General features: G+C 42.2%; 2 protein-coding genes across 7 annotated transcripts; both read left to right on the forward strand.

Moving 5' to 3' along the window:
- Positions 1 to 105: 105 nt before the first annotated feature.
- Positions 106 to 9200, forward strand: C8H1orf43 (chromosome 8 C1orf43 homolog). 6 transcript variants are annotated; one of them, XM_069478679.1, is made up of 7 exons: positions 111 to 423; positions 813 to 914; positions 4431 to 4548; positions 4742 to 4795; positions 5460 to 5626; positions 5714 to 5772; positions 8252 to 9200. In XM_069478679.1, the coding sequence occupies exons 1-7, from the start codon at positions 358 to 360 to the stop codon at positions 8445 to 8447; spliced, it is 762 nt and encodes a 253-aa protein (XP_069334780.1). In that variant the 5' UTR covers positions 111 to 357; the 3' UTR covers positions 8448 to 9200. The 6 variants fall into 6 exon arrangements, with proteins under 6 accessions (XP_069334785.1, XP_069334784.1, XP_069334781.1 ...); XM_069478682.1 differs by having other exon boundaries at positions 111 to 346; XM_069478680.1 differs by lacking the exon at positions 4742 to 4795 and having other exon boundaries at positions 110 to 423.
- A 380-nt stretch (positions 9201 to 9580) lies between these two features.
- On the forward strand, positions 9581 to 12781 carry CFAP141 (cilia and flagella associated protein 141). Its single transcript, XM_069478685.1, has 4 exons — positions 9581 to 9639; positions 10011 to 10051; positions 11255 to 11384; positions 12341 to 12781. Exons 1-4 carry the CDS (start codon positions 9607 to 9609, stop codon positions 12440 to 12442), a joined length of 306 nt encoding a protein of 101 aa, XP_069334786.1. The 5' UTR covers positions 9581 to 9606; the 3' UTR covers positions 12443 to 12781.
- The last annotated feature ends 509 nt before the right edge of the window (positions 12782 to 13290 follow it).

The raw sequence follows: 13290 nt of genomic DNA on the forward strand, positions 1-13290 counted from the left end.
CTTTCCGGTTCCGCGAATCCACCCCGCCTACTGCCCGGCGGCCCCGCCTCCGCTACGTGACGCACTGATGGCCTCCTCTTCCTCTTACTGGCGTAGTTCCGCGTCTCCGCGCGTTCAGCTCCCGGGTGCCGTAACCTGCCTAAGTCACGTGTCGGGGGGAAGCGGGAAGGCGTCGTTCTCCTTTTTAGCACCCCCCCATCCGCCATGTTTTCAGGCCGGGTTTGTCTTGGTCTTCCCCCATAAGGAAATGGCCGGGGAGCTCCGGGAAACCCAGGCGCCGTCGCTTCGGCGGAGCCCGGGCTGACGAGGCAGGGCAGCGGGGTAAATCCGAGCAGTTCTGCGCGAGGTAGGGAGGCCATGGCGTCCGGCAGTAACTGGCTGTCCGGGGTGAATGTCGTGCTGGTGATGGCCTACGGCAGCCTGGTGAGGAGATCCCCCACCCCATTCCTGCTGTCGCATCTGACCCAATAGAGACCCTCCTCTTGAGCTGTTCCATGACTTCATTCTCCACCCACTCACCTGGCTTTTTCTGAATTTGACTCCTATCTCAGAAGTAGCTGGGAGTTTAATTCACCGACCCGGACCGAACCTCCCTGGCCGAGAACCCTCCTTTTAAGTCCTAGGGCACAGACCCCACGCCTCCCCGCTAGTGGCTTCCCTGATCCACACGCATCTTTGACCGCCTTGCTTTGCCCCAAGTTTTACCCTTGAAGCATCCCTGAGAGCCTGAAACTGGGGATTTGGAATGAAGGCATGCTTTTTTTTTTTTTTTTTAACTTTTCATTAAAGGTTCCTTATGTCTTTTTGGACAGGTGTTTGTACTACTCTTTATTTTTGTGAAGAGGCAAATCATGCGCTTTGCAATGAAATCTAGAAGGGGACCTCATGTCCCTGTGGGACACAATGCCCCCAAGGTAGGTCCTTAGGGTACAAGATAAACCTATTTCTCCAAATCTTTTTAGGGACAAAAATGAGACTTTCTCTGCCTTTAGAGATGACTTTCATTCCCATGTTTCTTGGCCCAATTACCCTCTTACTTAATTAAGCAATAACTGTCAGCCCTGCGCCTTGGTTTACCTGCCCACTGCTGTGACACTGCATGTAGCTTAACCAGGAACCTCAGTTTTTGGATCTGCAGAATGAAGAGCTTGGGTTGAAGTTCCCAACTGTCCTAAGGTGTTTCCCAGTTCATCTTAAATTACCTAGGTTTATTTTGTTTGTTTTGATTTTGTTTTAGAATGGGGTTGGGGTATGTTTAACCCCAGAGCAATGAAAAGGGTTGCCTTTGCAGAGCTTTAGGCCTAAAAGTCTTTAAATTATCTAATTCCATCATTTGTTATATACAAGCCCATGAAAAGGAAGCAATTTACCAGAGAACATAGAAAGTGAATAAGGGTGATTTCTTACTTTTGTCTTTACTCTCTCTCCTTAGTGATTGCCTTCCTTTCCTTGGCTTTTGTTTTCTTTAAAGAGACAGGGTCTCTGTCACACAGGCTTGAGTGCAGTGGCATGATCATAGCTAACTGCAGCCCTGATCTGGGCTCAAGCAATCCTCCAGCCTCAGCCTCCAAGTAGCTGGGATTACAGATGTGAGCCACTGCACCTTGCCCTTTCCTTAGCTTTAAGTATCTATAGATGAAATTTTACCTCTATCTCACACCCCTTTCCTATGTTCCATACTTATACATCCAACTGCCTACTTGACATTTCCATTTAATAGACATCTCAAACATAACATGTTTAAATCGGAAGTCTTAATACCCAACTGCCACCCTCATCCTGTTGCTTCAGTCTTTCACTTTTTAGTAAAAGGCACCTACTGCCCTTACCAGCCTCTTTGTTTATGGCATTCCCCACCACCACCACTGATGGAATTTCTCACCTTTCTACTGTGACCTGGAATGGTCTCCACTTGGATAGCTCATTCATTCTTTAGATCTCAGCTTAAATGTTACTTTCTCAAAAAAAGGAATGCTTATTGCTTATTTTAAAGTAGGTCCCCATCTCTATTTTTTCATGGTACCCTGATTTTTTTCTTCATAACATTTACCATAATTTTTCTTTTATACATACCTATTTGTTTAAAACATGCCTCTGTCTTCCACTAGACTTTAAGCTTCAGGAATACAGGCACCCATGCCAGTTTTGTTCACCACTGTAAAGCCACGGCCCACATGTAGTAGGTACTCGGTAATTTCTTACTGAATGAAAAACAGGTTAATGCCAGGGCCTACATATAACATGTACTCAATAATTTGTTGTCGAGTGAAAAACAGGATAGTGAGAGAGCTAGGGCTAGTGCACTGTCAACTCCTAGAACAGTGTTCTTTCATTAACTAGTGTTATTAACCTTCCCCCTCCTTGTTCTTTGCTGACATCACATGGAAAGGCTCAAGGAAGACATGGCCTGAAACTTCAACAGTGCTCCTTCCACCTACCCCACCCACTTCCTTCCACCTACCTGTCGTGAGAGGGACATAGAGTTGTTTCTAGCACATCATGAATCAATCAAAACTTTGGCTATTTAGGCACCTTCTGGCCTATATGAGATCAAGATTCCTTTTGCTTTAAGAAATTCGTCTAAATTTCATCCATTGCTAGTGGGTTAGTAAATTAGCAAGACCACTTTGGAAAATAATTGGGCATTATCTAGTAAGATTGTACATGTTCCTAAACTGTGGTCTGGCAGTTCCCCTCCTACCATAGAGAAATTAATTTTTGCTTATATGTACCAGGAGACATGTACAAGAGTGTTCATACCAGCATTGTTAATGTTTAAAAGAGCAACTTCAGCTGAGTGGGGTGGCTCACGCCTTTAATCCTAATACTTTGGGAGGTTGAGGCAGGAGGATTGCTTGAGGCCAGTTCAAGACCAGCATGTGAAACATAACAAGGCCCCATCTCTACAAAAAATAAATGCAAAAAATCCCAAACTTAATCCAAATGTCTACTTTTAAATGGATATATACAGGAATACTGTAAGGAATGAAAATAAAATGGAGACGTAATAAATGAGGGAACACAAATGAACTTCAAAGTATTTTTGAATGAAAAAAGTAAATTGCTAACATGAACGAATCTCAAAAATATGTTGAGTGAAAAAAGCCAAAAAGCCATTCACAAAAGAATATGTACCATATGATTCCATTCCATTTATATGAAATTCTAGAAAAGGCAGAACTCTAGAAGAGAGCACATTATGTTGCCTGGGGCTGGGATGGGGAAATTGACTGCAAAAGACTATGAGGGCACATTTTGGGGTGATGGGAATGTTCTTTATTTTGATTAAGATGGTGGTTGGAGGGTCAAAATTCATCAATCTGTATGGTTAAATGTGAATACATTTTAAAAACAGGTTGCAGAGGAATTCATAAAGTATTTGTCCATTTGTATAAAGTTCAAAATGAGACAAAGCTAAACATCTTGTTTAGGGTAACGTGATAAAATAGTGAAGAAAAGTAAGAGGACTGTTGACAAGGTTTGGAATGGGGGGCATTCAATGAGCGATGGGCACACAGGACTTCAAAAGCATTGGTAATGTTCCATTTCATAAACTGGATATTTCGGTGTTCATCTTAATGATTTTTTAATTATTTAAGATGTACATATATAGTATCCAGATTCTGTGTATGATGTATTTCACAATGGAAGTTTCTAAGAAGTTATAACAAAAAATTTATTTCCTGGGGCTCTGGTAATCCTTTTTAGGTAAGAGAGATGGATATAAAACTGATAAAAGTGGTTGCTTCTGGATAAATGAGAGGTGGTACATTTTTAAATTTTATACCATGGATGTAAATTACCTATTTTAAAAATTAAATATGCTTTAATTTTCTTTAGCCTCTAGAAGTCCTGTGGTCCACCATGTGGAATAGTCTCCAAACTAATATAAATACAGGCCTACTTATAGATTTTTATTTATTTATTTATTTATTTTGATACAGAGTCTCCCTCTGTTGCCCGGGCTAGAGTGAGTGCCGTGGCATCAGCCTAGCTCACAGCAACCTCAAACTCCTGGGCTCAAGGGATCCTCCTGCCTCAGCCTCTCAAGTAGCTGGGACTACAGGCACGTGTCACCACCATGCCTGGCTAATTTTTTCTATATATTTTTTTTTTAGTCGACCAGATAATTTCTTTCTGTTTTTAGTAGAGACAGGGTCTTGCTCTTGCTCAGGCTGGCTACTTACAGATTTTTAGAGTAGATTATGACTTCAGTTGCTGTCCATTTTTTCTCAACTCACGAAGTTCTTTATGACACCTAACCAAGATTCTTCTAAGTACAATTTAAAGTCTGGCAATTTTATTAGCTACAAGAGCATTTTCTCTGCCTCTCTTGTCTTAGTTGTTCACTTACTCTGCCCACTTTTCCAGAGCATTGGGTAGCAGAGTGCAGGGTAAGTAATTATGTATTCTTTTCTCTATGTGAACAGGACTTGAAAGAGGAGATTGATATTCGACTATCCAGGGTTCAGGATATCAAGTATGAACCCCAGCTCCTTGCAAATGATGATGCTAGACTGCTACAGCTGGAAACCCAGGGAAATCAAAGTATGTAGCAAGCTCTTGGAGGATGCTTCAGTGAGGAGTTCCACAAGTTCAGAATTCCTTTTGCAGCTGCTGGCAAAGCCTCAGTTATTCCTGTTACTGGATATATGCCAGATGCAGGGAGGCAGTTTATTAGCTTGCTAGAGTTTGGGGATTATTTGAGGGTTATGCCTGAGACCAGTCTTTTTCTCAACAGATTGCTACAACTATCTGTACAGGATGAAAGCTCTGGATGCCATTCGTGCCTCTGGTAAGGGCTGCCTGACAGGGTCAATTCCAGGATCCTGAAAGCTCACCTAGGGAACAGAGTGATGACCTACTTTAATGTTAGGATTTGCCCTTTCTGCATGTCTTTGGCCAGTAGGAAGTTCTTAGAGTTTTGAGAGTGCTAGATTGCTGTTTGCCAAAGGTATGATGTAAGCAGGTTATTTCTTCTCCAAAGAGTCTGGGTGTTTTTATTTTTTAAGGTTCTTGTTTTTTTTAAGGTTCTTGTTTTGAAGCCTTTAGTTTGATGAATTGGATGGTGGTAATTTGCTTGTTTTTCCACAAAAGATAGGTGACATCTGCTTTTTCACTAAGCACAAGATAGGTGGTTCTTGAATTTTTTCCATCCTGTGACCACTTATATATGCTCTGTATCTACCAAAACTTAGTTTATATCTTAAAGCCAGGATTGGTAAGTAGGATGGTAAAACGTATGATGACATTATCATGTATCATTACTCAGCTTAAAGTTGTGTTGCCACCACCAAATGACCGGTCTGGCACAGCTCTGTAGCTTTCATCTTAATTCTGTCAGAAATTCCTTCCACCTCAGCTCACTCATTTCATTAGATCCATTTCTAAATTTGGGAAATTAACTAGAAAGACTTAATTATGGGAGAAGGGTTATATTTGTGCTATTATCTCCTCAGAGATCCCATTTCATGCTGAAGGCCGGCATCCTCGTTCCTTAATGGGCAAGAATTTCCGCTCCTACCTACTAGATCTTCGAAACACTAGTACTCCTTTTAAGGGTGTGCGTAAGGCCCTCATTGATACCCTGCTGGATGGTTATGAAACTGCCCGCTATGGGACAGGGGTAAGCTAGATGGTCAGTTTTTCCTTTTAGGAGCTAAAGGGATGCCCCACACTGAGAAATCCTCACTCTTCCTTTCTCTTTCCTAAGGTCTTTGGCCAGAATGAATACCTGCGCTATCAAGAGGCCCTGAGTGAGCTGGCCACCGTGTGAGTTTGGAGGGGAACCTGTCAAAGGGGGCTAGTTAGAGAATATGGTAGTGCTGGACTGTTCCCACAGTGAGAAGACCTTCAGAAAGTAATGTGAGCAAAATCCATGATACCATAAGAGTTGTCAGGTTCTAAACTATTAGAACTGCCTCTTGCTCACATTAGAAAGCAGTGCTACTATACAAGTTAATAAGAGAAGCTTCTACTTTCATGTGCATCTTCTTTTCTTTTCTTTTCTTTTTTTTTTTTTGAGACAGAGTCTCACTCTGTTGCCCAGGCTAGAGTGCCATGGTGTCAGCCTAGCTCACAGCAACCTCAAACTCCTGAGCTCAAGCAATCCTACTGCCTCAGCCTCCCGAGTAGCTGGAACTACAGGCATGCGCCACCATGCCCGGCTAACTTTATATATATTTTTTTTTTTTACTTTTAGTTGTCTATGTAATTTCTTTCTATTTTTAGTAGAGACAGGGTCTCGCTCTTGCCTAGGCTGGTCTTGAACTCCTGGCCTCAAGCCATCTTCCTGCTTCCGCCTCCCAGAGTGCTGGGATTACAGGCATCCGCTTACCCCCCCCCCCCTTTTTTGGTCTAGCCCAATAAAATGTCAAAATCGGTGTAGCCTAACAATGGGAATAAAGTTTTGCAGCACATAGGGATTCCCTCTGTTCTGGGGTCTCAGTGTCCTTTTGTGTCTTGATCTGATAAAAGAATTAAATGTCACCCATTTTTATTACTATGTAAAGCCTTAGTAACCCTGTCTGAAACAGAGGGCAGCACTGTAAGAGTCAGCTGTTGAGCATTGGTGTTGTGAGAGAGGAATCATGACTTTTGTTTGGGAATGTTATAAATATGTACTAAACATAGCTTCACTATGTTGTTTATATAAATGGTAAAATGAAAGTTCTTGGTGAAGAAGCAAAGCCAATCTAGAGTAAAAAATTAGTTGCCAGCTATAAAAAGAATACATCTGTTTTCTATGTTGAATATGACTCTCAAGAGGTAAGTCTTCTATCTTCTATCTGCCTCCTGTCCCTAGAAATTAGCTGCCTTGTTCTTAAAGACAAAAAGTCCTAGCAAAAACTGCTTAGAACAGTTATGAAAAGTGACATGTATGGAGGCTGGAAAAGGACATTTGGTCTGGACGTTGGCAGGAAGCCTGTTCAAAATTCAGTCTGTTTGAAAGACAAATACTGAATGATTCCACTTACATGAGCTACCTAAGTAGTCAGACTCAGAGACAGAAAGTAGAATGGTGGATGCCTGGGCCTGGAGAGAGGGGGAAATGGGGAGTTGTTGCTTAATGTGCATAGAGTTTCAGTTTTGCAAGATGAAAAGTAGAGGTTGATTGCACAACAATGTGAATGTACTTAACACTACTGAACTGTAGTGTAAAAAATGGTTAAGATGATAAATTTTATGTTATATATATTTTAAAGTTCTGCCTCTGATGTCTAATTTCTAGAAAGGTCCAAACCTTTCTAGTATAGTGAAAAGAAATATGACAACTTTAAGTTTGGATCCCAGGTCTGTCACTTACTAGCTTTATAATCTCATGCAAATTAATTATTGGACCCTCAGGTTTCCTAACCTGCAAAACAGGGTGATAACTTATATAGGGGGTAATGGGATATTGGTAAATTAGATATTGGTAGAGCACCAGGTGTAATGTCCTAACATGTGGTAAGTACCCAATAGCTGCTTCTGTTCTTATTTTTTGGTATTTGATTTTCAAGGGACTGTCTTTATGTTAGCTGCATATTTACATTGAGTGAATCAGTAAAGTTAAGAGTTTTTCGGCGGCGCGTTGGGTGGTCTCGTGGTTCTGTCTCTTGCTTCAACAGTGTTTGGACGGAACAGACCCTGGGACTCCCTTTTAAATAAAAAAAAAAAAAAGAGTTTTTCTTCTTTTTCTTTCTTTCTTTTTTTTTTTTTTTTTTTTTTTTGAGACAGAGTCTTGCTCTGTTGCCTGGGCTAGAGTTTTGTGGCGTCAGCCTAGCTCACAGCAACCTCAAACTCCTGGGCTCAAGCAATCCTCCTGCCTCAGCCTCCCGAGTAGCTGGGACTACAGGCATGCGCTACCATGCCCAGCTAATTTTTTCTATATATTTTCTTAGTTGTCCGTATTTCTTTCTATTTTTAATAGAGACGGGGTATCGCTCTTGCTCAGGCTGGTCTCAAACTCCTGACCTTGAGCGATCCTCCCACCTCGGCCTCCCAGAATGCTAGGATTACAGGCATGAGCCACCGCACCTGGCCTAAAAGTTTTCTTTAAGCAATAGTGAACCAGAAGTAAGGACTTGGTGGGAAATTGGTTTCTATGTTATTTCTAAGCTACCAGATGGGATGTTAGTAAGTAGTTTACAAGAAAAAACAGAGACCATTTGTGGCTACCATTGTATTTATGGGATGGGATAGGCCCTGAATGATATTCTTTCATTAGTCCTCATTCTGTCTATGACCTCCCCTCTCTGTAATTCTTCAGGGTCAAAGCACGAATTGGGAGCTCTCAGCGACAACACCAGTCAGCAGCAAAAGACCTAACTCAGTCCCCTGAAGTCTCCCCAACAACCATCCAGGTGACATACCTCCCCTCCAGTCAGAAGAGTAAACGTGCCAAGCACTTCCTCGAATTGAAGAGCTTTAAGGACAACTATAACACATTGGAGAGTACTCTGTGATGGCGCTGAAGGACTCTCACTATAGATTGAGCCAGACAGTTGCAGACAGATTGAGCAGACAGGCTGCTTGCTGGGCAGCCCTCAGGACATCTGGCTTAGCAGGCCCAGACTATATCAGCTGAAGCTCCCATTGTGTCCAGAGTTCTTAGAGCTTGTGCCTAGAGAGTCATTCCCAACCCTTTCTTACAGGCAATTTTAGAACACTGGCTAAGTTTTTATTTTCTGCCAATAGCACTTTTTTTTTGGATTTGAATTCAGATGTTATTCTCAATGTTTCTGTCAAAGCCTCCTTAAACATCTTCACTTGGTTTCAGCCATGGTTGGTGTGCCCTGTTCCAGGGTTTTAATCCCATAAGTGAGAGTTGGAGTGGGGTGTTTTCTGTATCTACCCCTTTGTTCATGGTTAAATAGAAACTATTTGGGTACAGGACATCTCAGAGTTGATTGGTGGAAAAGGCAGGTAGAAACTGGTGGGGGGATGAGATGAGGAAGTGGGTGGTATGTGGAACAACTTACCCCGGTGCTCCACTTAAACCAAGATGTGTTGAAACATTAACACAGCTTTCCTAACCTGCAAGGATCTATCCTTCCACTTTCATTCCATACTCTGTTGTGAATAAAAGGGAATGTTCTGGCACCTGGTATAATCTATGCCAGGCTTTGAGATAATGGGAAGAAATGGTTTCCCCAAACAAGCCAATGCAGTGGTCTGACTTATAAATTATTTAATAAAATGAACTATTAAAAAATAAAGTATATGATTGATTCTTTTAATCAAACAGGCATATGATATGTTCTCTGCACATTTCTAATAGGGTATAGGGCATGAGGATTTGCTTCCAGAGAATTGGTGGAACTGTGTGCATACCCTGGACCTAGGACCATTCAGATACTCTTTGGGACCCCAGCAGAAGACATCCTGAAATAGGGACTGTGGCCTTTGCTCATAGACTTGGCTGTGTCACTAATAGAAGTCTGCAAAAGCAGGATTCTCTTTAGGTCTCCAGGGCAACAGGCCAGGTGACCAATCAACTCCTAGGCCCAGGGTCATTGTTGGAGGCATAAATGTTGCTATGACTACTGAAACCTCGGTGACTGAACTAAACAGAAAGGAGAGCCTGCCCAGTCTCCTAAGACCATATCAAGCAAGTCTGTAGACATGTCTATGGAAAAGATGACAAAAGTAGAAGAGGTATGCAGAGTTGGAAAGAAGGGCTGGGTTGGAGGAATTTCCCTTGATGAGGTTTCCAGATCAGTTTGCCAGAAGTGCATCATTTATTGGGAAAGGCTTTTGATGTAACAGAAGGATATACTGTAGTTAGTAACAGGAGTGGGAGGCTGTATCTGGCACATAGTAGGTATTCAAATACATATTCCATCCCACCTCCTGCATGTTTTCTTTGATCCATTCTGGAAGGAGTAGAGCTTTCTTCTCCCCACCGTCCCTAGAGTAGTGACTGCTTCCTCTCTCAAAAGAGAAAGATGTGTCTCTCCCTAGAACAGGGTACTGGGGGTGAGGTACTGGAGATGAAGGCAGATCAACAGAATTCCCTTTTCTTGCAGAATTTTCAAAGGGCCATGAGTCTTAAGAAGATGGTCGACAGGTAATCGCTGCTTCTATCCCCTCCCTTTTCTTTCAGCTTGACCTTTCCACTCCCCTGTCCTCCCTGAGCCACCTCCCAACTCTGTTCCATCTTGTTAGGAGCTCATCAAGAAGGCGAACAGATGTGGAAGGGGGTATGAACCAGTATTGTTCTCAAAGCAAGCAGAGATCAACCTCCAAGTGCTCACTAGGTTTGGCTGTATAGACTGTATGGTTTTTAATTGCTTCCTGCTTCCCAGTCTCTGAAGGAAAGTTAGAGCAAGTTTTTGTTGTTTTTTTCATTTTTTAAGAATTCAAGCATTTGTTGTCTGGCTTTATACTAATCATGTGGTAGGTATTGCAGTATTTGTTGAATGAATGAATGAGAAACCTCAAAAGTTTGCAGTGCATATCTGTTTCACCTGGTGAGCTTTTTAAAAAGTTCTGATGCCCAGGTCTTATCCTAGGAGATTCTGGTTTAAATGGTCTGGGATGAAATAAGAGAAGCCTCTTTAAGCTGAATGAAGCAAATTTGTATGTGCTAATATGAAAAATCCAAATTATTAAGTAACACTTCTTATGTAAATGTATGATCTCTCATTTAAAAAAAAGAAGATATACTTGCTAATAAATGATAGAAAATTTTTCTGGAAGGATGCACAAGAAACTGCTAAATTTGTTGAGAAGGACTGGGGCAGAGTGAAGCTTTTACTTTTCATTTAATATATTTCTATGTGGGTTAAATTTTCTAGTTGTGGAAAAACCACTTTTGACTTTTTAAAAAATGTCAACAGTGTATATATACACATACTTATATGCATGATATATATGTATATTCCTTTGATGCATTAAAAATCTTTTTTATTGTTTAAAAAAACTTTAATGAAGATTCCAGTGTCCAGCCAGGGTTGAGAATCACTGGTATGATGGAAGGAATGTTAGCCTTAGAGAGATTAGAGACCCAGGTCCACCACCAAGTGACCTTGGGCAACTCACAAGTTTCCCCGACTGTATTGTGTAAAAATTAATGCCTCTGCCACATGATTATTGTAATGATTAAATGGCATAATATATACACTAGGTTCTAAGTTACACTTTTAAGGATTTTACATCTTCTGACATTGGCATAGAGGTTCTGAGTGAAGAAGCAGCCTCACTCATGAGGGTTTTGTCTCCACTTCTAACTCTAACCCGTTCAACCTCCACCTATGTATACCTGGGGCAGGTGGCAAAATTCACATACTAACTGTCTGTGGCAAATGACATTGAGCCAGAGAAGAAACCCATATGCCACCCTAAGGATGCAGGAGACCATGGTACAGGAATTGGCACTGGCCAACAAGCAACTACTGATGGTGAGTTCTATTCATTACTGCTCTGTGCCTTTGCCCACTAGGATTTCCAAGTTCTTGGTCTCTGTCATTACTCACCCATCTCATTTGCCTCTGAGGTTTTCACCATTAGAGCAGGACAACAACTCTAACTTCAAATGCTAAAGCTCTTTTTCATTAAATGATTCTTTGCATCCAACTGGCAGTGGCACATTTTAAAATACCAAAGTGCATTCTAGTCCCTGCACCTTTCATCTTGGTGAGACTCAGAATTGCCGCTTAGTAGGCCGGGCGCAGTGGCTCACGCCTGTAATCCTAGCACTCTGGGAGGCTGAGGTGGGCGGATCGCTCGAGGTCAGGAGTTCGAGACCAGCCTGAGCAAGAGCGAGACCCCGTCTCTACTAAAAATAGAAAGAAATTATCTGGCCAACTAAAATATATATAGAAAAAAAAAAAATTAGCCGGGCATAGTGGCGCATGCCTGTAGTCCCAGCTACTCGGGAGGCTGAGGCAGTAGGATCGCTTAAGCCCAGGAGTTTGAGGTTGCTGTGAGCTAGGCTGATGCCACGGCACTCACTCTAGCCCGGGCAACAAAGCAAGACTCTGTCTCAAAAAAAAAAAAAAAAAAGAATTGCCTCTTAGTGCCCAGCACCTGCCTATCAGTATCTCCCTCTCCCTGGGGTCCCCAATTGCTGTCGTGTAACCGTCTTTGTATCCCAAGTACTCTAGCAGAGTTCATGCATGGTTCATGGTATGTTCTCAGCAAATATTTGCTGAACATGGGGCTTCACCCATGGAGAAAAAAATTGGATAGGCTTCTCCTCCACTGGTTCAGCCTCTCTGCTCCTGCCTAACTTTATGTCACAGTTAAGTCCAGGTCCAAGAGAACACACGTAATAGGAAAGCAACCAGGGAGAGAGAATGAGAAAGGGTGGTAAAGACAAGACAAACAACACACTTTATTCTGCCCTCCCCACCAGGTCCGTCAAGCTGCCCTGCACCAGCTGTTTGAAAAGGAGCATCAGCAGTACCAGCAGGAACTAAATCAGATGGGCAAAGCTTTTTATGTGGAGAGACTCTGACAGCATCCAAAACTCCGTTCTTCCATTCTCATCATGTCTGCTAACCTAGCCTTCTCGAGCCTCTACCGCCTTGAACTTCCTTCTCAAAACATTCCTGGATGTAGTGATCTGCCTAAGACTCCAACTCTTGACCTCTTCACTTTCATGTCGACCCCCTACTGCTATTTGGGAAACAATCTATGAAACAATGGTTAAAAACAAGAGTGACGCCTTGTGGTCAGACTGGGAAATACAGTGTTGATGTAAGGGGGCCGGGAATGGGGTAGGTGGACAATGTGATTTGAGAATTGAGAATCCCAATTTGGTTTAACAAATAAAGCTAGCTCTTAAAGGTTCAAACTTAGGTCAGTGGGCTCATTCTCTCAGCTCTAACTCTTGATTTGTTTTAAAAGTGCTTACTTCTCAGCTACCATAATCTTAACTTCCTGGATTTTGCTCACCACCTCTCAGATCTCTCTTGTGCTGATCTTTTCTGTATACTTGGACAAATTGCTCTGACTGTGGCTATTAATCTACAGGCACTGTGATGCTTTGGTGTCAGGAAGCCTGCATTTTGGGTTTTGAGTCAGCTAGTTATTGTGAAACCTTGGGCAAGTCTCTTTCCTCTGGGCCTGAATTCCCACCTCTGCCAAATGAGAGAGTTCCAAACTTAAATGCCTCCAGGATTCAGGCTGGTAATGTGGCAAGTGTAAGGGAATAAGGATTGGTGGGATTTGTAGGTTGCTGGGAAGAACATGTCCAATCGAAAGGCATTCAAAATTCTGAAAAATACTGAAAAGTACTGATTGACCATATGCATCCATAGACCATAAAGAACATCACTTACGGCCGGGCGCGGTGGCTCACGC

Source organism: Eulemur rufifrons, chromosome 8 (assembly GCF_041146395.1).
Source record: "Eulemur rufifrons isolate Redbay chromosome 8, OSU_ERuf_1, whole genome shotgun sequence".
In the NCBI taxonomy this organism is placed as follows: domain Eukaryota; kingdom Metazoa; phylum Chordata; class Mammalia; order Primates; family Lemuridae; genus Eulemur; species Eulemur rufifrons.

Coding starts and splice junctions, on each gene's coding strand:
- C8H1orf43 (XM_069478679.1), top strand. CDS start 358: ATGGCGTCCGGCAGTAACTGGCTGTCCGGGGTGAATGTCGTGCTGGTG. Junction 424..812: donor TGATGGCCTACGGCAGCCTG/GTGAGGAGATCC, acceptor CTTTTTGGACAG/GTGTTTGTACTACTCTTTAT. Junction 5,773..8,251: donor CTGAGTGAGCTGGCCACCGT/GTGAGTTTGGAG, acceptor GTAATTCTTCAG/GGTCAAAGCACGAATTGGGA.
- CFAP141 (XM_069478685.1), top strand. CDS start 9,607: ATGTCTATGGAAAAGATGACAAAAGTAGAAGAG. Junction 10,052..11,254: donor CTTAAGAAGATGGTCGACAG/GTAATCGCTGCT, acceptor TACCTGGGGCAG/GTGGCAAAATTCACATACTA. Junction 11,385..12,340: donor CCAACAAGCAACTACTGATG/GTGAGTTCTATT, acceptor CCTCCCCACCAG/GTCCGTCAAGCTGCCCTGCA.